Source organism: Abrus precatorius, unplaced genomic scaffold (assembly GCF_003935025.1).
Source record: "Abrus precatorius isolate BTA unplaced genomic scaffold, Abrus_2018 Scaffold4, whole genome shotgun sequence".
In the NCBI taxonomy this organism is placed as follows: Eukaryota; Viridiplantae; Streptophyta; class Magnoliopsida; order Fabales; family Fabaceae; genus Abrus; species Abrus precatorius.
The window spans coordinates 4,826,501-4,854,401 of NW_020874384.1; the positions used below are offsets into that span (position 1 = coordinate 4,826,501).

Below are 27,901 nucleotides of genomic sequence, written 5' to 3' on the forward strand. Positions count from 1 at the left end.
AAAAAAATAATGGTCGATTTAGTTTGAACAAGAAAAAAATGTGGCGACTCCCAAACCACATATATCAGCTCTCGGAGGAACATTTAGATCGAACTTTGTTTAGCATCCTCTAACAAAGTAATATATCAAGTATGGTAGGCCATATTTAATTCAAATATAACATTGAGCCATCACTCTGTCCAAGACATCAAACCCTTAAAAAAATGTCAGAAGCAATTAACTAACCTTGTATTCCTACATGACTGCTAGGCAAGACACTATCCTTGATATTACATAAATTGATTGTGGTACTCAAATCAGTAAATTATATCTCGGGCATGAACTGAAGATGTTATATTACAATATCTTCCATTTTCTCTCGAGAGCACCAGTAATCCTTGTAATACAATAAGCAGCACTTAGAGGATATCCCGAAACTGCAATCAGGAAACACAGTGATTGGTCGCAACAAATTCTTTGTAGAGCTGAAAATGATTCATAGTTGAGGGGGGTTGATTGTTTGGCTTTAAAGAAAACATCCCATTTTGGTTACGTATGTTGCCCTACTATTATAAAAATGTAGCTATTCAGTTGCAAGATTGTATTTATTCTTCATAAAATGTAATAAAAGTGAAATACTGCTCCGCTTGGCCAAGCAGATCCGTGTATTTGCAATATTTATAAAGATAGTCTAATCCAACCACTGCTATTGTTCATAAACGTAGATTTAGTAGTTTAAATTAGGCTTAACATAAAATATCTTACTTTTTAACAAAGGAAGTCAGCGATGAATGAAGATCACATAGCCAAACAAGTTTTAACTTTCACAAAATTTCATGAAGCTCTTCATTCATTGTTTTAAAATTTAAATAAAACAAATAAACATGGATGCAGAACCTCTAATATTCAGTAATGATCCCCAATTGAAAAAAGTACGAAGTTTATAGATAAAGGAAGATTGGTAATCAGCAGTCGCACATCTAAGAAGACCCAACAAAAGGAAATCAATGGAGCCAAAAGTGATTACCATGAGTATGTATATAATTATTAAGAAGAGAAGGTAAGAGTAGATATAGACAAACATACTTGCTATATAATCATCTGTATAATCTGTCTCAATCTTCCCATGGGCAATGGCTCCTACCTGATGTTAGAATATATTAAATATTAAGCATCTGCTGAGACAAAAATAGGGATAGAATTTAAAAGTTGAACTTGTGAAAGTACCACAAAGGCAAGGTCCATATTGCTGGGAATAGTTGATACGTAGTCACACATATCTACGAGCTTCTCTGAGCTATACGATAGACCTAACATTCAAAAGAAGCAGTTACTTTAATTATTTTGAACATTTTGATTAAAAAAAATATTAAACAAGATAAACACAAAAATGAATATTATTAGTATTCAGGAATCCTTTCAACGGTAAAAGAAAGAGGGAAACAGATGAAATGAACACCAGCTTCATTTCCTCCATATGGCTAACAAATAATCCCCTTCAGAGCAGTTGTGTAACCATTAAACCATCTTCAAAAACACAACGCACCTATTTTTCGTGAGTTGACAGGCAAATATTGTGTTACAGGGTTTTTTATAGTCCGGAGCAGTTTCTCGCGCTTGCCAACAGCAGATATGCTCAATTTTTGAAGCAATTCCACTGCAGGGTAGTAAAGTTTTGGAGCAACAAATGAGAGTTTATTCTTTTTCCTTAGAAAGAAAGTAACAGGCACACACAACACCAGCCTAGGAAATCAAATTAAATAGCCAACTAAAACTTACACATGACACCAGCAAAGCGTTTGAATGTTCTTGGGATACGAACAAAGGGCTTAACCTCTATAAGAACACCTTTTTCAGTCTTTATGTATACTACTCGCAACCTCCCCGCTTTATTCAGAGGGCTGTCTAAAATAGACAGAAGAATCTGAAAACAACATTCAACATAAATTCATATTTCAATTTTTATACTAATTTAAAAAAACCAAAACTATCATTGTAACACGATAATAAAGTTCTAGTACACTTTCATTGTGTTGTGTACATAACCAATTTAACTGCAACGAATCAGCATACTAAAATTAGGGTTTTGGAGGAACCTGATGAGTGATGTCAGGCCTGTAATCAGCGGGATTCTTGTTATTTTTGCGGAGGAAATTGGCATGGTCATCGGAATTTAAAAGCTGATAAGTCTGCAGAGTAATAGTAGCAAAGTGAACGAATTGAATAAACGTAACGAAGAGAAAGGCATAAGAAAATGAAGAGTACCTTGCCAACTTTGGCGACTTCTAAAGTAGCTCTTTCGAGAATGAAAATGACGCTGGGTTTGTCACTGTTGTTCTCACTGGGTGCAATTGGAATGCCGCTGAGTTCATCTTCTTCAGCTGGTGTTGGTGTTGGTGTTCGTTCTTCGTGAGACACTGCAAGTTGCTTTGGTTCTTCTTCATCTTCGCGATCGTATTTGGTTTCTGCGTGCTTTCGCTTCCGCCCCTTCACACTGTAATGTCGCGTCATTGTTTCGTTCTTAGCTCCACCCACTGCTGCTTCTAGGGTTCTGCTGACGCGGGGACTCTTAATTATAAGAATATTATTCAACAAATTAAATTATATTTTAGTTTCTATACATCTTTGTTTCGTTTGAAAAATATTTTTGTTTTTATATAAATAATTACAAACCATCACTTTATCTTATTTTGTTACACTTTATTGAAGATTAAAAAAATAACATTAAAAATTGTAAAAGTTAAATAATTAAAATTTATATTGAATTTTTATAATTAACACTCACTTATAAATTAATTTTTATAATAAAAAATTATATTTTATTTTTTATATGAATATTTTATCTTTAACATTATTATATCGTTAATAAAGTTAAGTTCTGATATAATAAAAAAATTAAAACATAACAAGATATTTGTATAAAAATTAAAATATCAAAAATTTTATATAAAAATTAATTTAAAATTAAGTATTAAAATTTATTTTTAATTTTTTTAAAACATAGAGTCATTAAACACGTACATTAATAAATAAAATATATTTTTTCATCTTATTTTTTCATAAATTTATTTGTTTTTATATATTTTTAATATTTAATGGTTTCTATTCATACAGCACACAATATTTATGAATAATTGCAAATTTATTTTAAATTGTAAGTATTTACTTTTATCATTAAAAGTTGTAATGCTTTAAGGTTATATCTAGATATAAAAAAAAACTTTAAAACTCTATGAATATAATAATTAGCAATGCTTAAAATCAAAAGTCAACTATGAATTATAAATGATAAATATAAAAAAGTTGAACATAATAGAAAAATTTTAAGTTGTTTCTAAAAATAAGTTATTTGAATTTTGTTTTATTTAATATAAATATTATCAAATTAAAATTTTATAGTTTTTTAAAAATACTTTTAATATTTAAATACATAAATTTTAAAAATTTTAAAATTTTAAACACAACGTAAGTTTTATAATAATTTTATAAAATATTTCGTAATTGTTCAAACAATTTATTAATCACTTATTAAAAGATATTATTAAAATAATAAAATAAAATCTGATAGAAATGTAAACTAGTGTGAGAACAAAGAAAAATAAGAACAATAAATTTGTAAGAAAAAAATAATATTTTTTTTAATAATATAAACTACAAACAAGATAACAAAATCACATAAAAGTTAAATTTTAAAAAAATAATATATACAAACAGGTATAAAGTTAAAGATAATAAAATATCAAAATAAATTAATAAATTGATTTTTTATCTTTTAATTTTTATTTTAGTATGATCTTTCATTTTTTTAATTATAAAAATGTTTTAAATAAATATTTTATTATATTATAAAAGATTAACTTCGTTCAAAGATTATTGTTTGAGTTAATTATATTTTGACAAATCTTTTAGTTGTATCTTTTTTTTTCTTTTGTTTTCTTTAGTCACTTCATTTGTATTTTTTGATCTATTTTTTTTCTTGTCTCAATTCTAATAAAAATTTTATAGTTTCTCTTCTTCCGCTTACTTCTTTCTTTTCAAACTCTAATAAAATCTTCTTCTTTTTTTACAAAATATTATGAAATATTATTCAATTCAAAAGGCTATCTCTCTTCAGATTCCTCATTAAAAATAGTTTATTTTTTACTCATAACTCTTTTTAAAGCTCCAGTGCTCCATTAATATTATAGATTTGGGTTAATTGAATATAATCATTTACCATGCATCATAAAAAAAATAATTGTATGTAAAAAAGTTTAATCTCTCTCTACAACACACATTTAAAATGAAAATTTTATCAATCAAAATAATATTTTTATTATAAATAAATAAATAATTTTTTTTGTTGAAGCTTGAGGAAGAGATTTTGTATATAATTTTTTATTTGAAAATTATATTAATATAATTTTTCTATAAAAGTCTTCAATGACATTTTTATGTGTCAGAATTATAATCAAAACCAAAAGTTGTCTAATGGTGAGATTTAAAAAAACAAATTTTTAGTGTGAGAAATTGTCATTAGCAAGATTTAAAATTAAAAAAAAATCATTTTTTACTTAATAAAATCACTATTGGCGACTTTTGATATTTAAAAAAATTATAAAAATTCGTCATTAGCAACTTTTCAACTATGAAAATAATAAGAAATTTCTAAAAGTTGTTGATGGCATTTTAAAAAAAAAAGTTGTTATTCATGATTTTTAATATATGTGTTTATAAATATTAGGTATTTCATTCTTTGTAAATTGTAAGTGAAATGAAAAGAAGTTTTTTAGACATAAGGTAAGTTGAGTTATGGAGAGAAATATGAGTATATAAATATTAATATACTTTAACAGTGAAATTATTACAAACACTTGTAAAAGTGTATTATTTAGGTGTAAAAAGTCAACATGTATATATAGGAAATAATGTATCATTTGGAGAATTCAAGTATTGATTTACTCAAAATATTAAGGTTGAGTTTCCAAAAACAATGGAAAATATTGTGTATAGGTGTACAATATCTATATTTGGTGGTTTCATGCAATATCATACTATTCCAATAACAAATGATGATGACGATATTCTTTAAATGTTTCGAATACATCAATAATGTCATCCTTCAAACCCTATCATTGAGTTGTATGTTAGTTTTAAAGAAGTTGCAGTAAGCATTGGTGAAAAAGATGATGAGGAAGCATATGCAAACACTATGCCAAATAGAGATGTAGAATGAGAACAAAATAACAATGAAAGTGATGAAAATAAGTTTGGAAGAGAATATATAAATGGTGGAGATAGTGAATATGAGGATATAAATGATAATGGTGATTATGGCGAGGCTCGTTTGTTAAACATAGTGGTTGGACAACATCTGTTTGAGGAGTCATCCTTCATGCTTTCATTAAATCTTGATGTCATGCATGCATCTAAGTTTTCAGAGTATGCAAACTTAGGTATGTGTTATTTTCAATTATATTATTGATGAATTAAATTTTAGTTTTTTAATTATTTTATGTTTATATTTGCATTTGATAGGTTATTGTGATGAAAAATTATATGTTAAAAAGCAATCCAACAATAAAGAAATCGTTATACGAATAATTAGGCGTTACAATATATCAAATAGAGTGGATTACAAAGTGGTCGAGTCATAATCAAATACGTTTTATTGTAAATGTGTGAGGTATGAAATATATTATGGATGACTTCTACGTGCTACTTTTAAAAAGAACAAGTATATTTGGGAGACAAGAAAATATAATGACCCACACACAAGCACAAGAGAAAGGATTCCTAAGGATCATAGAAAATTGGATTAAGACACAATTGTAAAATATATAAAGTCAATAATTAAGTATGACCCTTCATTTAAGATAAAACCTGTAATTAGTGAGATTCAGTCTCAGTATGAATACACGACAACATATCAAAAAACATGGATAAGAAAACAAAAAGCAATCGAAAAAGTTTTTGATTAATAGGAAGCCTCATTTGAAGCTTTGTCACAATAATGTGTAGCAATGTGCGACATTGTTCGAGGATTTGTTGTCCAGTTGGATGCTGGAGAGGCCTATCGTGATGATGAGCTAGTTCCAAATTTTAAAATATTTTGTCAAGTATTCTAAACTTTTGATCTGTGTATTAGAGTATTTAGATACTGCAAACCATTGGTGCAGGTTGATAGGACACATTTATATAGAAAATATATGGAAATTCTATTGGTGGTTATTGCACAAGATGGTAATGAAAATATATTATCAATTGCTTTTGCTATCTTTGAGAGTGAGACTATAGATGCCTAACTTTTTTTTCTTGATGATTTACTCAAACACTTTGTCACCCAAGAAGGTGTTGACATAATTTTTGATTGGTATGAGTCAATTAATGCAACAATAAGAAGAAGCAATGGACAATGAAAATCTCTAAGAGTAAATTCTATGAGAGAAATGTGTTCTAGCATTTGACAGAGGCCATGTAGGTGGAGTCACATAACCACAAATCTGATTAAGTGCATTAATTCAGTGTTAAAAAGTGTTTGAAATCTTCAATCAATGCAGTTTTAAGAGCAACTTACTTTCTACTGGCCCAGTTATTTGCACATAAAAGGAGTGAAGCATATGCATGGAAAAAGGTTGAACATATTTTCTTTGAACCTATGATGACTCAACTTCAATCAAATGAGGTAGACGTCATAAACTTGCATATTACTTAATTTGATAGATGAAGTGAAACTTTCCATATTTATGATTTATCTAACAGACAAGAATATAAAGTTGATATGAGACAAAAGGTGTCTATAGTGATATGCATATTGATAGATAATTGTGTCGTCATATGATTGCTTCATGTTGTAGTAAAAACATTGATTGACGTAATTATGTTGATGATGTTTATACAATCAATGAAATATACAAAATTTATAAGAAGGAGTTTAGGGTGATTGGAAATGAAAGCACATGGCAGTGTTATAGAGGATTAAGATTTTGTCCTAATCTTGCCTTAAAGCACATAATTAAAGGTTGTCCCAAATAAAATCGTTTCCTTAAGCAATAGTCGAAGGCAATATTCTCATGATTTGGGACTAAGATCATAATGTTTATTTATAATGATATGGTGAAATTCCTTCATTTGGTGGTGTTGTTTTTATTATGATTGTTGTTGTTTTAATTATTAATGTTGTCTTTTTATGTTTCCAATATGGTTTGGTTGTTATGTTGTCATCCCATTATATTACATATCAAAGTACATATGTTAAATTAAAACAACAAATAACATCCCATTAGATTACATAAGGAAGTAAGCAAACAAACTACAATTACAGATAACTACATGACTATCTTTTTTGCCATTTTTTTTTTCTTGATGGGCTATATCTATCGAGGGCTTGGGTAAAAGACGTAACAAACATAAAAAAAATCTCCTACATCTTCCTCCTTTATCTGCATCATCACCTATAACCCCTTTTTGTATGGCTTCATCAGTTTCTTGCTCTTGCTTTTGGTAAATGTTCTATCTTGTTGTGTTAGATCTCATGGCATCATTGGCATGGACCATTGATCACCTAGTGAGAATATTCCCTAATAAATAGTCTCATATTTGGTGTCATATGTTGTGGTCGATACATATCCTTTTGATGTATTAGTAGAGTCAATTACTAGTAGACAATCAATATGAAGTCCAAGCAATATACAAACATCTTTTAATGTAATAATACATTCTTGACAAAGTAAATAAAATGTGTGTATTTTATGTCTTCATCATTCAAACAGTGCATTAACAAGATGATTATTAATTTGCATTTGACAAATTTAGAAAACCCGATCAAATTCAGCATCATATAATATGTTATTTATTTATTCCTTAGGTGACATTATAGAAAGTGAAGACAACGTAGTTTTCTTATTTCCTGTTATAAAGATAATACTAATCAAGACAAAAATGTTTATCAATTTCATAAACAATAATTAAAAATATAACAAATTATTACATTAGCATAAATATGTTATAATTTATTATATTTACTAACTAATTATACCAAAATAAATATATTTACGTTATTTTTTAAAAGTTATAAAATTTAAAAAATATGTTAATAAATGTAAAAAAAAAAACTATTTACAAATATTTAACAATTTTAATAAATTATAAATAAAAATAAAAATTAACTAAAGAATACTTGCATTTAAATTGTGAATATTTTTTAAAATACACATCATTGAATCCATAGTTAAATCCTTAACCATTTTTTTAATCTAATTTTCTATTCTAATTTAAAATTATTAATTTTTCACTCTTTTTTTTTTCATTTTTTTCTAATTTTTCATCTTATATTATCTCAACACATTCTCTTTTTCTACCTCAAACTTCTCTCTCTCCTTTCTTCCATGTGCATAACTTCCCAATGCACCTAAAGATTTAATTTATGACATCAAAGGTCATCAATGACAATTTTTATCTTCTTCAATGCTCCTACTTGTCCTTAACAGTGAAAATATAGAGATTTCTAACCCTAAAATTGTTAATGACTATTTTATAGAACAATCAAAGATTATTATAAACATGTTTTACTATAGTGAAGATAGATGACTTTTTAACTCAAGGTCGTTGATGACAACTTTTAAGGACCTCTAACACCTATCAATAATGTTCAGCTTATTGCTGATGTGTTACAAGTCAAAAGTTGTTAATAGTAACTTTTCTGACATTTATCTAATCAAAGTCACATAAATAAAGTTTTTAAAAATGTAACTTTTCTTTTACTTCATAAAAAAATTATCAATAAATTTTTTTAAAATTTCATATTCTGATAATTTTACAAATAAATTATATTATAATTTTATTTTTATTAAAATATTTAAATTATTTTACTAGAAGAACATGGGTAAAAAGAAAAAAAAATAGAGAATTTTATGTGTCAAAACTTTAAAAAAAAAAAAACGAGTTATAGACGTGTGAATAATAAAATAATTGAAATTTTGTTTGTAATATATTAGTCAAAATAATTTATTAATAGAATTAACATTGAAAAACTAAATGAAAACAAAATCTAAGAGTGAAATCTACTAATTTAACTAAAATAATAATAATAATTGAAAAAAACTTTAGAAATTTGGGTTGAAAGTCCAAAAGATCATTCAACATCAAACAAATATGGCATTATAAAAATCAAAATAAGGGAAATAGAATTTTCTTATCTCTGCATCTACAGGCATAGGCAATGGTGTATTTATGAAAATTTTCTTACATGTTATCGCCATGTTTTGAATATGTTCAGCTTATAAACACCGCAAAGACCTCGTCTTTTAGTTTTTAAAACACCAATTCAAATATGTAAATGAGAACATATGGAAAAAAAATTCATAATTTTTATTAAAGAATTATTAATTATTCATCTATTAGAAGAGAGCATGTAATTTTCTTTCTCTGATTTTATCCTAAAATTAAAACTGTATTTTTTCATTATACGTGTACTTTGTCTTTTTTTTTTTCTTTTTTAAAAAATTAACTTCAAAGTTTCATTTTAATAAATTTCAACATTTTTTTTCTTTCAAAATTGAAGCATTAATAAAAAAATATTTTTTAATGGCGTATTTTATTAAAGAGTAGAAACCAAAACCCAATGTGAGGTGTGGTGGTGGCGAATGAATTCCGATGAAGCTCCAGCTTGGTCGCACGCCACTCTCAGCCACAGCCACAGCCACAGCCACAGCCACAGCCTCCACCCCTCTTCTTCATAGACCCTTCTCCATATCCAAGTTGGAGGACCAAAACGACGCTCGTTTTGTGTCTCTCTTATGCGACATCGTTCGAGGAAAGCAGAGTTGGAAGGTGGCTTTCAACGACCTTTCCATTTCGTCGACATTGAAGCCCCATCACGTTGAACAAGTTTTGATCAACACCTTGGACGATTCCAGGTTAGCTTTGAGGTTCTTCAACTTTCTGGGTTTGCACAAAAACATTAACCATTCCACAACCTCCTTTGCCATCTTGGTTCACGCCCTTGTGCACTCTAAGCTTTTTTGGCCCGCTAATTCCCTTTTGCACACCCTTCTCCTTCGTGGGTCTCACCCAAAATTTGTTTTTTCACACTTTCTTGATTCTCACAGCCGATGTAAGTTTTCTTCTACTTTGGGTTTCGATTTGCTGCTTCAGAGTTACCTACATAATTCAAGATTTTTTGATGCTGTGGTTATTCTAAAACTCATGCTTGCCAATGCCTTATTGCCTGAAGTTAGAACGTTAAGTGCCCTCTTGAACGGGCTTTTGAGAATTAGAAAATTTATAATGGTTTGTGAATTGTTTGATGAGTCTGTGAATGCGGGGGTTCAACCTGATCCTTATACTTGCTCTGCTGTAGTACGGAGTTTCTGTGAATTGAATGATTTTTTTAGAGCTGAGGAAAAGATTCGCTGGATGGAATTTAATAGGTTTGATATGAATATTGTAACTTATAATGTTTTGATTCATGGGCTATGTAAGGGTAATCGAGTTTGGGAAGCTGTTGAGGTTAAAAGATCGTTGAAGCCAAAGGGTCTGAAAGCAGATGTGGTTACATACTGTACATTAGTACTTGGTTTTTGTCGGGTGCAACAGTTTGAGGCTGGAATACAGCTTATGGATGAAATGGTTGAGTTGGGGTTTGCTCCAACTGAGGCTGCTGTATCAGGGTTAGTGGAAGGGTTGAGAAAGCAGGGAAAGATTGATGATGCTTATGATTTGGTAGTTAGGGTAGGAAGACTTTATTTTATGCCCAATTTGTTTGTTTATAATGCATTAATCAACTCTTTGTGTAAAGGTGGAGATTTCGATAAGGCAGAGTCTCTTTATAATAATATGCATCTGATGAACTTGCGTCCCAATGATATTACTTATTCTATTCTCATTGATTCCTTCTGCAGAAGGGGGAGGTTGGATGTTGCAGTATCTTATTTTGATAGAATGATAGCTGATGGTATAAGAGAAACTGTATATGCCTACAACTCTTTGATAAATGGCCAATGCAAGTTTGGGGATTTGAGTGCTGCCCACTCTCTGTTTACTGAGATGATCACTAAAGGGGTGGAGCCAACTGCCACAACCTTTACCTCATTGATTAGTGCGTACTGCAAATACCTACAACTAGAAAAGGCATTTATGCTGTATAATGAGATGATTGAGAGAGGAATTAATCCAAATGTTTATACTTTCACTGCACTTATTTCTGGGCTTTGTGGTGCAAGTAATATGGCTGAAGCATCCAAACTTTTTGATGAATTAGTTGGAAGAAAAATCAAGCCAACTGAGGTGACATATAATGTTATGATTGAAGGATATTGTAGGCATGGTAATGTTGATAAAGCCTTTGAATTGCTTGAAGACATGCTCCAAAAGGGCCTTGTTCCTGACACATATACCTACAGACCTCTTATTAGCGGCCTTTGTTGTACTGGTAGGATTTCTGAAGCTAAAGATTTTATTGATGGTCTCCACGAGCAGAATGTAAAGTTAAATGAAATGTGCTATAGTGCACTTCTACATGGTTATTGCCAGGAGGGAAGATTGATGGATGCGCTGAGTGCTTCTTGTGAAATGATTCAAAGAGGAATCAACATGGATCTGGTTTGCCATGCTGTTCTTATTGATGGTGCTCTGAAGCAGCCAGACAGGAAAACATTGTTTTCTCTCTTGAAAGAAATGCACAATCAAGGATTGAAACCTGATAGTATAGTATATACAAGTATGATTGATGCATACAGTAAAGAAGGATCTTTCAAGAAAGCTTTTGGATGCTGGGATTTGATGGTTACTGAGGAATGCTTTCCTAATGTTGTGACTTATACTGCTTTGATGAATGGTTTATGCAAAGCAGGTAAAATCGACCGAGCAGGTCTTCTTTTTGAAAAAATGCTGGCTGCAAATGTCCCTCCCAATTCAATCACATATGGCTGTTTTCTTGATCATCTTACAAAGGAGGGAAATATGAAGGAAGCTATAGGACTTCACCATGCGATGCTTAAAGGGCTTTTAGCAAACACTGTAACATATAACATTGTTATCCGTGGCTTCTGCAAATTAGGTAGATTTCATGAAGCTGCCAACATTCTTTCTGAAATGACTGAAAATGGTATTTTCCCCGACTGTATTACCTATTCAACTTTAATTTATGAGTATTGCAGAAGTGGCAATGTAGGAGCAGCAGTTAAATTATGGGATACCATGCTAAGCAAAGGTCTTGAGCCAGATTTGGTTGCATATAACTTGCTAATATATGGTTGTTGTGTTAATGGAGAGCTCAACAAGGCATTTGAATTGCGTGATGACATGTTGAGGAGAGGGGTGAAGCTAAGACATAATTTACCAGCATTGCAAAAGGGTTAATATAGGAGCAGCAGTTAAATTGTGGTACAACATGCTCAAAATAACGGTTTAGAGCCTGTTTTACATGGGTGCTGTGTTGATGGAAAGCCCAGCATGGTATTTTCAGTTGCATGATGACATGTTGAGAAGGGTGAAACGAAGGCAAAATATACAGAATCTCTTGAAGCTGAATTTTCAGAGAAAGAGATTGATGCTTGACGTTAAAGTGGTTTCTGAAGCCTGAGAATGTGAAAGTGCTGCACTGCGTAAGTAACTCTATGATACAGTGTCATATCCAAATCATAAGAACCCCGTAAAAGGTTAGTACTTGCAAAGTGGAACAAATGTTCTATATTTAGTTTTAAGCAATGAAACTTCATATGAAACTAAAATTTCAGTTGAAACTAGTTGCAAGCCTAATTTTGTATGTTGAAAATTCTTTTATTGAACGTTATTTTCAATTTACTTACAACATGAAGATGCAAAGCAGTTATGTTTCTTGTCAAGATTGGTGTTTGTATGGAGTTCCATTGAAGTGTAGACTGCTTATGAAGCAATTAATACAAAATTTGTTTGACTGATTGAACATGAAGTGTGCAAAATTTATATAGCTGTCAAAATCTATACTCATTTTAACCCAATATTAAATTATTATATTTTATGTAGTCACCAATTTTCATTTTCAGAATTGCAGTTAAATGATGCTTGAGCCAACTTGTGCGTGCCTTGATTGATTACCTCTCCGGTCCGGCCGAATACAAATCATTTATGGTTAGAGTTAAATCCATGATTTGTGCCTACGAGCACATCACTTGTTCATGCACCACTAAACCCGCTCTTTTGGTTTAATCAGTCATGGTTTTAACTTGATTTATTTATTTCTCCAATTCCTTACAATTCAGGTGTTGTCTCGCAGTATTGACAATCAGCCAAGCCTTTATTTGTAAAGCTTGGTGTAAATGTCAGTTCGCAACACTGTTTTATTGTTAAGTTGTATGCAAAGGACAATTTTTTTATGAGAAACGGTTTATATGCACATATATCTATTAGGAATAGGTAAGTATTTGAAATCCATGGCATTCATCATGAAATTAAATCCATGCGTAATGCTTTTTATATATTCCCAATATTTTCGAATACTAATTTTATTATCGATGGCTGAAAATATTCATATGCCTTCCAAAACCAATCATGGTAGCACCGTGAATAAAAAATTTGGGCAACAAACCCTGAATCACCCGAAAATATCTCATACAAACAGAATTGCACGCCATTCCAGTTTTTGTTGGTGAGTGTCTCCAAAGAAATGTCATCATCGTCATCATCATTACTGTCATTTAAAGATTATATGCAATTCTTTTTGTGGGCAAAGAACATGGCAAATCTTCACGGGAAGTTCTAATATTGCTCAATCTGTTATCCTTCGTGAAACGTTCAGGGGTTAATGGTAAACAATTCAATAGACCATCTTGATTGGACACAATTATAGAAGCTTCAGTCCACCTGTTACCTCATCTACCACTTCAACAGGTCCTGCACATCAATATCAGATCAAATCTAACTAATTCGAGCTGTGAAAATAATTAAGGAAATGCTAAATTTGCATAACAAAAAGCGTATGTTCGTGTCAGGAGTATTACCAAGAATTGCCATCACCGTTCTGGAATCTAGAAAAAAAGGAAAAAATTATTGTAAATTAACTATCAAAATCATTAATAAACGTTTGTCCAGATACAAGTAGAATATGTATCAAATAATGAAAGAAAAGCCAGTTATTCATCAACCGAGTGACTCTTTTCTTTAAAATGCACGCATGAACCAACATTTGGGATGTATGGAAACACTGGTAAAAATTTCAATTATGTGCTGGACAGTAGATAGAATCTAGTAAAAACAAATCAAGGAGGAAAGTTTCAAATACTCACTTGGTGCAATTTGTGTCCTCCCAGCATCGATTGTGATATGGGAGGGTAACTTCAGAGATTTAGCCCTTTCCTAACACATCAAACAACAATTTTACTAAAACAACACAAACTTTAGATAGAAGAATCATGCATTTCAAAAAACTCAATAATTGGGCAGAAAAAACATGTAGCAATGGCATCTCCAGTCCAAACATGAGTCAAATTATGCCATTCAAATGAGCATTTCAACCTAATAAATTTACAGGATTTTCTAATTTTTCCCTTTTGCTTATCAATGGTATGAATTTCCCCCACTCTCTCCCCATGCACTTATCGTGTACAGCCCAAATAACACACTATTAGTTAAGATCTCTCACTTTGTGTTCACAATCACCAAGAACATCCTTTTCCCTTTTCCAAAATGTTCCTCAGAAAATTATCCACAACATTTGCAGCTGCCGATAAGCATGGAGACAAATTTTCTAGCTTTCATGTTTGCACTTTGCAAGACTATTTTCCCCGGTAAAGCCCAAACTTTACTGCCTTGCGTTGCTCCATGAACACTAACTTTTTCTCCAGTAGTCCTCCACTCTGTTGCATCCATTGACAACTGGCTTCAGGAAGTTCCAGCATGTAAAATAACTGACCCAACCCAAATCTACTTCCATTTTGTTTTCCTTTTTGCTAGTTCAAATGTCAAAAAGGACATGTATTTTCTATTTGCTCCCTCGTTGCTCGACCTTGTCTAACATATTTTCTCACGAAATGACTAGGCAATGCAGGTTGCAGAAGAGTATAAATCCAACATTTGAAACCTATGAAGTAAGGTGTTCACCTTATGGAGTAAAGCATAACTATTGAACAAATTCTCAATAATAGAAATTTTAACAACTTCATGATTTGTTACACGTGCATGTATTTTATTATAATCTCAACCATTGATTTAGCTATAACTCCACCGTCGTAGATGCGTTCCTACCTTTAGATGAGCCAAATACAATTGCCTAAACTTGCAACCACATTTTACAAGATTAATTAAACGGAAGCAAACATATCTTACTGTATATAAGTAAATTAGATTCCACTCGAATTACATTTCATGATCACAATTGTAAACAATAAATTAGCTAATGTAGCACGGAATTGTCCAAAACAATACTCACTTGCAAAGCCAACATATCTTCTTCACTTTCAATTTTGACAACAACCTTAGGCTGCGCAGACATCTCCCACCTACACATTGACAGTGAAACTTCAGAATGAAGTTATATAATGTAAGATGATCAGTAAGTATAAACAAGGATACCGCATTACCTACTCAAAGCTTTTGGTGCCCGATAAAGGAGCTTTTTATAGAGACCCAACGTTGCATGACTAAAAGAGACACACAAAGTATTGAGCTTGAATCATAGATCAGGTTTTCATTTTAAAAAAGTCCACTACATGAAGTATGAAGATAAACAGCATGACAAATTATAAATGAAAAACAACTGTATGTCAGTGCTCTTCCACAAATACAACCAGAAGACTAGAACTTACAGAAGATTGTAGTTGGCCTAATGTCTCAGATTCTCAGCATATTCAAAGTTTCAAATAAACAAAAGCTACTTAATATTATCAAAGATTGGCTACCTGCATTGAGCAGCAATCTTTCCTTTACCCATTTTAAGATCATTCCTGACAACAAGTATCTGCATAAAAAGGAAAACTTTTTGAAGCAACCCAATAAAATTGAGCACGTGGGCTTGGAGAAAAAGAAGGAATTTTGAGGAGTACCATCTTAAAATCATCGAGAATGTCAGCGAGCTGTTCAATCTCAAGCGGGTCTTTGTGTTTGGACTTGCTATTCTTCTTCTTAGTGTCGTTATCATTGAGAAGTGAATGGTCTTTAGGTTTAGTCAATAATCTATGAGAGAAGAGAAAACGAGGGGGATATTGAGAACCGATGAAGTAACCGAAAGCGAGATAACCAGCACCCACCAGAATAGCACTCAGCCATGTTAGTTCCATTTCAGATTCAATAATTTAGGGTTTCAGAGTGAAACAACGAAAGCAAGAATCGCATTCGCACACACTGGTCCAATTGGAATCTGATCAATTGCTCATACGCAAACGCAGTTTATTTATTTAAACCAAATTAATATGACGATTTCTCTAAACAATATACTCGATATCTATAAAATTTTCCTTTGATATGGAGGATACCTGTAATCTTTAACTTTGAAAAAAAATATATAAAATGAAAATTCAACCACAATTATAAAATTTAATATATTAATAATATTAAATAGCACAAAATTTATTATTTTTTATACTTTTTTATACATTAGAAAAATGGTTAATATTAATATTATTAAAGTTGTTAATGTATTTTATAAAAGAATAAAAGTAAAATAATTTATTTTTAAATTATTTTCTAGCTTTTTTACATACAAGATTTTGAGAAAAATTATAAAAATATAAGAATTATTTTAAAAAAAATATCAATTACGATTTTTTGTTTGTACTTATAATTTAAATGTTTGGTAGTTTTAAAATTTTTAAAAAATTGTGGAGAATAATTTTTTATGTTTAGACCAAAGATTTCCAAAAACATCAAACTTTAAGAAAGGTTTAAAAGATAATTGTGCCTTATAAAAAAATATAAGATGGTAACCTAAGTTTAGGTCTTATTTTAGTTAATCAGTCAACATTCTGATTAGTTTCTCTACGACCATGATTAAATTTAACAAGCTGAAAACATATGAAAAGTTTCCTAATTTTGCTAATTACAAAAAAAAAGGATGTTTACAACTAAAATTAACAACTAAAGAAATAATTTTTTTAAAGAAGAGCTGGATATTTCTAGCAATGACCAGCTAAAGGCTCCAATATATAGCTCAAAGTTCAGTTATAATAGAGTGGCAAGGGTCCAAAGAATTATAGAAATTGGCTATAAATCTTTCAGCATTGTCGCAGATCAAGCCATCACAGTTGGCAAGGCCCAAAGATTGAGAAGTTGAACCATCAATGTTAAGCTTTAATTGTTTGTCAAGAGAAGGTTGTCATTTCACCAAATGTTGGGCTCTCCAACAACCAACAACATTATTCTTGTGGTTATGCAATAATAACAAAAACAATCAATATCAAAGAAATTTTATTCAATAGATCCTTATTATTTAGAGAGTTATTTTTAAAAATAATATAGTTTCTGTTTTTCTATAAATTCCAAGACACTATCCCAAATAAATTAGTCCACATAGGGTATAAAGGAAAGTTCTACTTGAATAAGTTGAGAACCAGCCAATTGGACAAGTCAAAGTTGAAAAAGAGAGACCAACTACCACGGAGAAGGATTTGTTTCCAAATATTGTTAGCAGCTCAATAGTCCCTAGGAGCATGGATTACTATTTCAAGGGCCTCTATGCATCTAGAGCATAAAGAAGAGGTTGTCATTTGTCGGTTAAACCTTTCTTCATTAGTTAAAAGCTTACCATGAGTAATTTTTCACAGAAGGTTAAGATCCTAGGGAGACCCTCTCAATCCCAGACCAGTTTAAAAAGTTTGCTATACTCAACACTAATAGAATTATTACCAAAAATTAAATTGTAGGCAGTTTTAATAAAGAAAATCCCATTGTGAGATAATTTCCAAAAGACATGGTCCTTACCACTAATTAAAACATGGAGATTAATATGGGCTAATAGTTCACAAATAGACTTAGGGAACAAGTTCCTAATTATATTCCAGTCTCAACTGCCCTGATGGGTATAAAAAGCAATAGGGTCATTTAATTCTTCCTTGGAATATAGGATGAGTAGCAAGTCAGGATAGCACTTGATTATTGTGGACCTAACTATCATCCTAAAATTTGGTTGTTAATCCATCTCCTATAATTGATGAACAAAAGATTTGTCGCGAATCCTCATTAAAATATAAAAAAAAATTAATGTAATACTAGAGTGCTAACCTAAGTCGTCTTCTTGTGAATCATTGAGTATGTTACTAAATATTAAACATTTGGTGTGTAGTGTATTTGGAAAACAAGTAAAAATGGAGAGTTTGTGATTTCAAGTTCAATACAAAGAGTAAGAAACAAAATTATAAAGTTCAATCAATAAAATATAATAACTCCTAGTTCATTCATGTAGATTCTATTCCTATTCCTCTCAAGATTTAGTATTCTTCTCTCCTCCCAGAATTAGGTTAATTTAATAAGCGAAAATCAACCTTATATTTTCATATGAATTAAGCAATTCAATAGACTCTAATCTATCATCCCAAGATTATGCAACCTTAGAAATAAACCTAGAATTAAGCAATTCAAGTTTAAAATCTCATTAAAATGAATTAGGGTTAATTAAGCCTTGTTCAATCATTAATTCAATTTCAAGAGATTAGGAAGAAGAAATTCATGAAAGAAAAGGAATTATATTAACATTCAAAACTCAGGAATTCAAGAATCTAAATGAACTCTATGGATTACAAAAAGTTTAGCCCTTCATAAAGATGGGTCTCACCATTACAAAGTAAAAATAAAGAGAAATCAATAACATCAAGATGAAAAATCAAAGAAAAGTGAAGAAGAAATGGAATTCAAACCCTAGGTTGGACCTCTGGCTATCACCCAAAGCTGACCTAGACTCTGCAAAAGTATCCTAAAAACCCTAAAATATCTAAAGGAAAAGGTTCTACAAAAAAAAAAATTCCTAACCCTAAATGGTAAAAACTATATATATATAAAAAAGTTGACGCCTTCCTAGTACAATAGTAACCACTATCAGTGTTATCCTGACTGAAGTAACTACTATCGCATGTGATAGTAGCTACGCATAGCTTCCAGAATTTTCCTTCTCCTCTGCAATAATATGGTTTATGTTCTGTCTTTCCTAAGTATTTACCAAACTGAGAAGAATTCCTAAAACCTAGGATATGGTTTATGTTCTGTCTAACAATTAAGTCACAATTCTTGGAGAAGTACACATATGATTTCTCTCTATTCACAGATAAGCTAGAAGTAGCATAAAATTCATTTAAAATAAGCATTTATTGTCTCAGCATTATGGTTATCAACTTTGGCAACTAAAACTATATTTTTACAAAATAAAGATGAGATATTTTAGGCCCTAAGTTATTAAAAGAATTAGTGGTCTAGTTACTATTATTGACCTTATCCTGGATTAGGTAGGAGAGTCTCTCAATGCATATCACAAATATATAAGGGGATATAGGATCCCCTTGTCTTATGCCTCTATTAGGGTTAAAACTCTTAGTCCTACTGTTATTCCAATTAATTGTTATAGAAATGGATGAAATACACTAGTTTATAAGTTTAGAAATTTTTTTATTAAATCCAATTAACTAAATGGTTTCAGCAATAAAGCTCCATCTAATTTTATCATAAGCTTTCTCTAAGTCAAGCTTAATAATCATCGTCCTACTTTTCAGCTTATCAAGGGAGTGAAAGAGTTCATTCAATATAAGGATATTATCAATGCCCTATCTATTTGGGATGAAACTAGTTTGATTAATAGAGATAATGTAAGGTAAGGACCCCCTTATTCTATTAGCTAAGATTTTAGTTATGATCTTATAGCTAACATTACAAAGTGATATAGGCCTAAACTGCTTAATGTGATCAAGGTTATCAATTTTAGAGATTAAAGTGATGATAGTATCATTAATAGTAGCAACATTTTTGGGATTGTTAAGCACATTAGAGACAAACTTAAAAACAAAAAGGGTTAACAAATCTCATTGGCTTTTGAAAAATAATGCATAAAGGCCATCAGGGCTTGGAGACTTAAAGTTTCCTATCCTAAACAAAGAGGCTTTTACTTCCTTAAGAGTCAAATTAGAATCAATTATAGTTTTTTCAGATTCCTTAAAGGGAGCAAAACTAGCAACAATGGACAAGAGGTTCCAGTGGGCCAAGGATTAAAGTAAATATTTTTAAAATAGCTTACAGCAAGATTTTGAAGTTTCAAGGGGTCATATTCCCAAGTATTGTTATCATCCTTAAAGGCCTCAATTTTTTTATGTTGTTTGCGTATGATGACAATTCTATGAAAAAAGTTGTTGTTCCTATCACCCAAACTAATTCAGCTAGATTTATATTGATGGAACCAATAGATTTCCTCTTGATCCAAAATTTTCTGGTAGTCCAACCAAAGGGATTTCATAAGCTTACTGAGATAATGGTTATCCTTATTATTTAATTTACAAGAAATTCTCCTAATTCTATTCTAAAGTCTCCTTTTAAGTTTAAAAATATATCAAAAAATATTCACATTTCAATAAGATATATTGTTCTGAAAACTAGAAACATTTTCAATCTAGATTCTAGATTCTCCTCAAGACTTTTGAACTTGATTACAAAAATCTTTATGAGATAGCCAAGGAGACAAAAATTTAAAATTCTTGTGATAGGGTCTGAAATAATTCCCATTTTTAATTTTTAGCCAAAGAACTATATAATTAGATTTCAGAATAGGGAGATGAAAAAGGGAACTATTTTGGAATAGCATTTTTCAAAGGTCATTCATAACTACTTTATCAATTCTTTCTTTAATGTTTTCCCTATGCCAGGTAAAAGGAGTCCCTTTAAATCCCATATCTTGAAGTCTATTGGTATTAAGTCCACAGGTAATAAGTCAAATTTCCAGGTCTACCCACAAATTTTTCTTTTTCTAACAAAATAGTATTAAAGTCCCCAACAACATACCAAAGATCATTTATAGTTAAACTAAAATCAACCAACAGTTTCCAAATCTCAGGTCCTAGATTTTCTTAGAGGCTGACATAGATAGATGAGAGAACCCATATTCTCTTACCATTACTTATTTTAAGGTGTATTAGGTACTTATTTTTTTTTTAACATTAGCTTGAATTTGCTACTATTCCAACGATACCAAATACCTCCAAAGAAACCTATAACATCAACCTTGACAGAGCCATCAAGGTTAATTCTTTCCATCACCATATCAGCTTTATCATTTGAGCTAATTCTGGGTTCAAATAGGAGTATAAAGTCTAGGTTGTAGATTTTAATGAAATCATTAATAAGTTTGGGGAAGGTTTTACCCTAAACTCTCCTACAATTCTAGAAAAGGCAATTCGTAACACTAGTTAAAAGGTTTTGAAGCATCAATAGAATGTTGGGTTATCTATGAATCTCTTATTCCATTAGGGTTATACTTAGGTTTATTTAGGTCCTCTATACTTATTTTATCTACTTCCATTTCTAGGGAGGAATCTGGGGGCTTATCTGTAGGGATTTGGTTTAACTTTTCTTGGGTTTTCCATAAAACTTCACGATTAAGGCCTATAAGATCCATAATATTATGACCCCCTCTTACAATTTTCTTGAATATTTTTCTAAAAATTAGATATGAGTCTCAGAGTTTTCTTACTTTCCATATTTAGGTTATTTTTGTAATTATCTTGCTTATACCCACCACTGCTAATGATTTCACACTGTGTAAAACTACCTTTCTCCTTTCCTAACTTTATAGCTTAAGGTGCAGACTTAACCTTAAGGATTTTTCTAGTATTCTCATCTAGTTTGTTACTACTAGGAATTTTCCTATCCAATTTATTAGGAGCGTATTTCGTAAGGGGTTACAACATTATTTTTATTGCACTATGTAAGTTTATGGTTTGCATGTTCTGAATCGTAATCTACTTCCTGATTTGTCGCTCAAGTATGTTAAATCTAAATCCAAGAGGAGGTCCTCTTATTTTTTTTCAATTTTTTGGAAGGCTCCAAAAGAAAGAGGGTGGTTAAATTTTTTCCTAAATTATTTTTGTGCTACATCTAGGAGCCAAATTGGTCATCATGGACATCGACAGTCCAATCCTTATTCATACTAGTAATATCAATCTTATCTCCCTCATTACTTATATGATTTCCATTTTGGGACACCTCCTCCTCCTTGTCTAATTTATTATTCCTTATAGTGGCCCCACATTGTTTCTGTCTATGCTCATACTTCCCACACTTAAAATAGATTAGATGTAAGCTATTGTATTATACTGTAAATTCTTGTCCTAAGACTTTAAAAGCTAGAACTAGCTTTGCTCTAGATAACATGGAGTCTAGGATTCAACTTTTAACATTGACCCCAAACATGCTCTTACTTGCCAAAGAAATGTGTTGTTATATAACTTCAGTGGAAGATATATAAACCCACATTACAATTATTTTTAATGTTATAATCCTTAGTCCTAAACATGGGTCTCCACCTTTAAACAAGAAGATAGTGGTCTAATATCAGTTATGGTCCTTCAAAGAGAGCATGTTTATAGTCTTCCTTACTCTCAAATTTGAGTAGAAGGAAATCATTATTTAAATCAAGGATTTTTAGTGAGTCATTTTCTCCTCATATATTATTAAGTGGTATTTTCTTAAAAGTTTGACTATAAGGGTGAACTTCCATGGAAAACACCATACCTTATAATCTTCTAGGAGTATTCTAAGATCAGGGCAAAGATTTTGATTATTTAATTTTGTCATTATCTTTAGCTTCAAGGTTGATATGAAATTCATCTAAAAGTAATTTTATGATTTCTTCATCATTAAGAACTAGGTCTAGGTCTTTTGACTCTAAAACCTTGTCTTTATATAAAAAAGATTCATAAAGATAGGATTCGAAAACACCTAATACGACTTATGATCTACAGGTCGTTGGTCTTCTTGCATGACTTCTTTTTGTTCCTCCATAGGTTCCTTCGTTCCTATTTTTACCTTTTTTGTGCTTTGATTTACCAGATCTAGCTCTTCGTTTAAGCGTTTTTCTGGTTTATACCACTCCATCCCTTCACACTGATAGATGATGCCGAGTCGTTATTAAAACAATTAAGTTTTTTTAAAGATTTTATAGTATAAAGCCAAACCTATGTCAATTCACGGAGACATATTCTCAATCAAATTCAATTTTAGGTTTTCTTTTAAAAATGCAAATAAAGTTTTTGGGGTTTTGACAATTGTAAATTAATCGAATAGAATTATGAATAGAATAAAATTGAGTAAATATGAATTAAGAAACATCAATCCATAGAATACCAAATGCATGTAACTCCAGCTATCATAGTATCTAAAGATTTAAATCCGTATTTAAACAATCACTCAATTCAATTATTAATTCAATTAAATAACCTAATTGAACGGAGTTACGAATTAAATCAAATAATCATTTAACCTGATCCGCATTAATTATCAAATCTGAGCATCAATCTAGTCCTAATTTGAATTCTAACAACAGAAAAGTTAATCACAATCGCAATACACAATTCTGAGATTAGAGAGAAAAAGAGAACAAACTTAGAGTAATTTCACACATAAATCAAGTCAGAATTGCAGCTTTTGGATTCTGCAGATTGAACGAGAGGTTTAGCCTTCCATTAAAGTACTTAACCGACACAAGAATGAGAAAAAAATAAGAGAGTTCGAGAGAAATTAAAAACAAGAATTCTTATTTCTGGCAAGTTTCAAAATCTTAAAGTGTTTTATCACATCTCCTAAATCAGAATCTTATTAGTCTATTTATAAGCTCTGATTAGGTAAACTAAGTGGCCAAATTCGTCACATCACACACTTCCTCTAGACCAGAGTCTTAGATTCAGAATATTCAGGTTTCGAATCTCTTTTGCGCGCCCTCATTCTTACTAGATCATTTACTCTCAGGCCAGTTAGGGTGAGAACTCCAACGACGCCTCCCTTTCTATTTTTCTTGAAAGAGGGAAATAAATTATCTTGGAGCCTCGTGAAACACTAACAATGCTATTATACTACAGAGGAAGTAACTTTTTGTTGTTTTATTTTTAATCTTTACTTTTACACAAAAAAAATCATTAATATGATTTTTAAATTCTTGTATTTTTATAATTTTTTACAAAAAATATATATTTTAGTATCCATATTTTAAATATTATAAAATTACTTATTTTTAGTCATTAATTTTTTAAAAATATACAATATTACAATCAAAATTGTTTTAGACACCAAACAAATTTAAAATGATATTAACAAATTTTTTAGATTTTTAATTATTTCTTGATAGTTCAACCTTAAAATTTAATTGTCTTAAACACTTTTAACATGTGTAGAAAAATAAAAGAAATTTTTAAAATAATTTATAAAAAAATTCTCTTAAATTTGTCAAAAATAAATTATTATATTTTCAAAATCATCAAATATACATTATATCATGTAGAGTTGAAATATAGAAATAACGAAAAAATAAAAATGATGAAAAATAATAAAAAAATATACTATTTAAGACATAAATTAAAAAATATATTTGAATAAAAATAAAAATAAAGAATACAGACATACGTGTATTAATGATCATGTATATTAAAATTTATATAATTTGAATATGTGTATGTATATTATTGAAAATTTTGTTTATTGATATTTAAAAATATATAACACGTTGAAATAAAGTAATTTGTTGAAATACTTATTTGTTAATTTTGTATAAAATTTTATAAAATTATTTTATTTGAGGTCTTTCTTACATTTAAAGATTTTTTTTATTTTTCACTGCTTATAAATTTAAATTATTTTAAATATTCATATAATTATTTCTTATTATTGAAACTATTAATTACATTAAAAAATCAATAAAATATTTTAACAATATAACATCATATTATTTTTCTGCATTGAGAGGACCATGAATATTTGGATATAGAAAGGCAAAGAAAGTAAAGCTCACCAAAGAAGGTGGATTCGCGAATGGTGTGTTAATCTCATTTCTCCCTTGCTTTATAATTTCTCTAGAACAAACACAGATTTCATTAGAAACATAGAAAGATATATCCACATATGCATTTAAACTAACTATTTTACGCTAACTTTGCTTTCTATTACCAAACGATACTACTAATGAAACTTTTCATCATTGTATAACCTTCATGCTTTTTGTTCACTCAAAAGTTTTAAAACATAACATTTTAAACGCTATGAAATCTTAACTCGCAATTTTGAAAGTTTTCTGTGATAAATAGTGTTTGACTTTATTCCAATTGTTTCATGTTCCAAAGACCATTCTACAATCTACTAAGATTGGTTTAATTATGTAACTAGGCACATTGCATCTTTAGTTATTTTATTTTTGTATTTTTAGTTGTGTTCATTTTCAAAATTTAATTGTATATTAACATTCTATCATCCATAAAGAGTACAAAGCAACAAAGAAAATATAGAAATAAAAACGTATGAAATTTGAGATATGATTTTCATTGAATTAAAAAGAGGCAATATGATGTATTTATATACAATTACTAAATAATAAAGAATAATAGAAATAGAATTTGGTTATAAAAATAACATAACAGTAGTAACCAAAATTGGTTTAAGTTTGTTGAGATGTTAATTGATAAGTTTGTAAATCAACATGCTTTTAGAGTCTATATATTTATTTGTAACTATTATTTTATTAGGTTTTTACACTAATTTCTATTATTATTATGCATATTCATATAAGAAGGCTACAATTGGGTTTTTGGTGCATTTTTTGTCCAAATTGGTTGAAAAATAGATCTTTGCTACAGTCAATATGCCCAGACTCCAACAGTCAACACAAGAGTGCTTCGACCACATGCATGGTCGTGCTTATGGCCCTGCACTAACAATCTCACCTATAGGAAGCCCATCTATCAAGAAGTTTTAAGATTTTCAAACCCTATAAAAGAGACTTCGGGGGCAACGATTGAGGACCCCAGTTTTACACTTTACACATCTCATTTTTTATCTGGTTTCCATCTCATCCTTTCCACGCCTTTCAAACATCTCTTTCATATTTCCAACCTCAGTATTAGCTAGTTTTTGACAACTATTAGAGCTTCTAGAGCGCATTAGATCAAGAGTTCTTGTTGTCTCTTCGTCATTGGAGACTCCTCTAGTTTGTATTTACTTTTCAAGTTTTATAGATTTATTTAGTGTTATTTTGATTTCCTTTTATATTATATTTGATTAAACCCATAGCTAGGGTTATGGTAAATTCTTTACATGACTTTATGAGATATTTTTTATTAATAATAATTTCACATTTTCTTTCTTAATTAGTGTTTACCTTATTTGTATATTTGAAATTGACAACTCCTAAATGTATCATAATTAATTATATTGTAAGTGATCGTACCACATCTAGTTAATGGATCTATAAGATAAAATGAGATAAATGATTAGGTGGAACAAACTAATCTTTCTCTTTCAATCGTTATTAAATTAACAACTCATAGGCTCTTTATGTTTTATTTATTTTTTTATCTTACATGACCATTGGGAGTAATAGCTTAGGAAAAAGACTGTTAACATTGTATGACTATTGAGTGTTAATAAATTTAGTATGAGTATTGACAACCATAGGAAAACAAAAATTAAAATTAATCTAAAAGAGAACATAAACAATTGTAAGGATGAAATCGTACACCTTAGGTTCTTCTTGATTAGTTTATTGTCAGAAGTTGCATTATTTTTAATTATATTTTATTCTTTAATATTTGAATTCTTGTTTCATTTAATTTCACATACTTTAAGTTCAAACAATTAAACTAAAAAATTTCTGATAATTGAAAATAATCCTTGTGGGACAATAATTCAAGAGCTTATTTAAAACTTTTTATTACTTTTCTACGGATACATTTGTCCACGAACATGTTAATCTTGTGATATTAGTCTAAGCAAAGATCCTCTCGCAAGCTAAACCTAGGGAATCGCAAAGGTTTAGCTTGAAAAGATTTGCTTGTAATACTTAAGGATGGAAGGGTTCAATAGTAAGTTTGCAACTTGACAATAGTAAGAGGAAATGAGTAGAAAGTGAAGGAGCCACCTTAAAGCTTATCTCTAATTAGATGGCAGTCAACTATTACATGTTTTGTACGCTCATGAAATGTAGAATAATTGCTCTATTATCACAGAATGTTGCAAAAAGAGTAGGAATCAAGATACTGAAGTTAGTGCATAAAGAATGTAGCCATTGGAGCTCACTGGTGAGTGAGGCTAATGCTTTATACTTTGCCTCACAAGAGGATTTAGAGACAGTCTTTTGCTTTTTTGACTTCCACGAAACTAAAGCATCCCCAAAGAAGACACAATATCCTGTAATGGAATGCCTACTATCAAGACAACGGGCTGTTGTAACAATTCTAAACACTAGCAAGTGCACTAGGAATTGCAGCAAGTAATGAGTAATTTTTAAGATCAAAATATCGTCTCTACAGGAAATTAGGAAATCAAGTACCACTTCACAATACAACAACCAGTTGAGGTAAACAATTTTGAAAGAGTTGTATCATTCAGAAAGTAAGAATTAAAAACAATTAAAAGGTAAGAAACTAGCAGCAAAAGCAGAGTATGACAGTTATGTTGAGATGAGACAAGAATGAAAGATAGTTAGGAATTTATTTCACAAGAATGTCAATATTAACAATCAATTTCTCTTATTAATAGTCAAAGTTTAATTCCTTGAATCATTGACCCTAACAAGCAACTAAATCACCCTAATCCCTTAGGTGAAGTTTAATTTTGAGTTGCATTAAGGCTTAGAACCTTAGGATTGCAGAATTAGGTTCCCTTATCCCTAAGAAATCCCTAATTCTGGTTGCTAATTCAGATCAGAAAAGCCAACCCAACTTCTATTGGTAAATGTTCCTCTTTGATTAATCATACGAATTTCTATTCAAAGATTGCAATAACAGTAGAATTAACAACT

General features: G+C 30.2%; 3 protein-coding genes across 13 annotated transcripts; 1 reads left to right on the top strand and 2 right to left on the bottom strand.

Moving 5' to 3' along the window:
• Positions 1–26,177, bottom strand: LOC113864443 (ribosomal RNA small subunit methyltransferase nep-1). Of its 4 annotated transcripts, XM_027498151.1 has the most exons (9): positions 26,173–26,177; positions 18,156–18,165; positions 2,245–2,524; positions 2,076–2,168; positions 1,759–1,903; positions 1,526–1,636; positions 1,207–1,289; positions 1,066–1,123; positions 1–416 (listed from the first exon to the last, which is right to left on the bottom strand). In XM_027498151.1, exons 3-9 carry the CDS (start codon positions 2,488–2,490, stop codon positions 337–339), a joined length of 816 nt encoding a protein of 271 aa, XP_027353952.1. In that variant the 5' UTR covers positions 2,491–2,524; positions 18,156–18,165; positions 26,173–26,177; the 3' UTR covers positions 1–336. The 4 variants fall into 4 exon arrangements, with proteins under 4 accessions (XP_027353952.1, XP_027353951.1, XP_027353955.1 ...); XM_027498150.1 differs by lacking the exons at positions 18,156–18,165; positions 26,173–26,177 and having other exon boundaries at positions 2,245–2,547; XM_027498154.1 differs by lacking the exons at positions 18,156–18,165; positions 26,173–26,177 and having other exon boundaries at positions 125–545; positions 2,245–2,547.
• Positions 9,517–13,384, top strand: LOC113864441 (putative pentatricopeptide repeat-containing protein At5g59900). 8 transcript variants are annotated; one of them, XM_027498147.1, is made up of 3 exons: positions 9,543–9,875; positions 10,068–12,617; positions 12,992–13,328. In XM_027498147.1, exons 1-2 carry the CDS (start codon positions 9,613–9,615, stop codon positions 12,316–12,318), a joined length of 2,514 nt encoding a protein of 837 aa, XP_027353948.1. In that variant the 5' UTR covers positions 9,543–9,612; the 3' UTR covers positions 12,319–12,617; positions 12,992–13,328. The 8 variants fall into 8 exon arrangements, with proteins under 8 accessions (XP_027353943.1, XP_027353948.1, XP_027353945.1 ...); XM_027498149.1 differs by having other exon boundaries at positions 9,584–12,016; positions 12,117–12,617; positions 12,984–13,330; XM_027498145.1 differs by having other exon boundaries at positions 9,584–12,064; positions 12,230–12,617; positions 12,984–13,294.
• Positions 13,433–16,301, bottom strand: LOC113864444 (peptidyl-tRNA hydrolase 2, mitochondrial). Its single transcript, XM_027498155.1, has 7 exons — positions 15,978–16,301; positions 15,834–15,892; positions 15,516–15,575; positions 15,365–15,434; positions 14,223–14,292; positions 13,938–13,964; positions 13,433–13,830 (listed from the first exon to the last, which is right to left on the bottom strand). Exons 1-7 carry the CDS (start codon positions 16,209–16,211, stop codon positions 13,781–13,783), a joined length of 570 nt encoding a protein of 189 aa, XP_027353956.1. The 5' UTR covers positions 16,212–16,301; the 3' UTR covers positions 13,433–13,780.
• Positions 26,178–27,901: the final 1,724 nt, after the last annotated feature.

Excerpts from the sequence above, each read along its gene's own strand:
- LOC113864443 (XM_027498151.1), bottom strand. The coding sequence starts at position 2,490 with ATGACGCGACATTACAGTGTGAAGGGGCGGAAGCGAAAGCACGCAGAA. Across the intron at positions 1,637-1,758 it reads ACGCTTTGCTGGTGTCATGT|TGGAATTGCTTCAAAAATTG; the intron begins GTAAGTTTTAGT and ends ACTACCCTGCAG. Across the intron at positions 1,124-1,206 it reads ATATGGACCTTGCCTTTGTG|GTAGGAGCCATTGCCCATGG; the intron begins GTACTTTCACAA and ends TTCTAACATCAG.
- LOC113864441 (XM_027498142.1), top strand. The coding sequence starts at position 9,613 with ATGAAGCTCCAGCTTGGTCGCACGCCACTCTCAGCCACAGCCACAGCC.
- LOC113864444 (XM_027498155.1), bottom strand. The coding sequence starts at position 16,211 with ATGGAACTAACATGGCTGAGTGCTATTCTGGTGGGTGCTGGTTATCTC. Across the intron at positions 15,576-15,833 it reads AAGATTGCTGCTCAATGCAG|TCATGCAACGTTGGGTCTCT; the intron begins GTAGCCAATCTT and ends TGTCTCTTTTAG. Across the intron at positions 13,965-14,222 it reads GAGGACACAAATTGCACCAA|ATTCCAGAACGGTGATGGCA; the intron begins GTGAGTATTTGA and ends CTTTTTTTCTAG.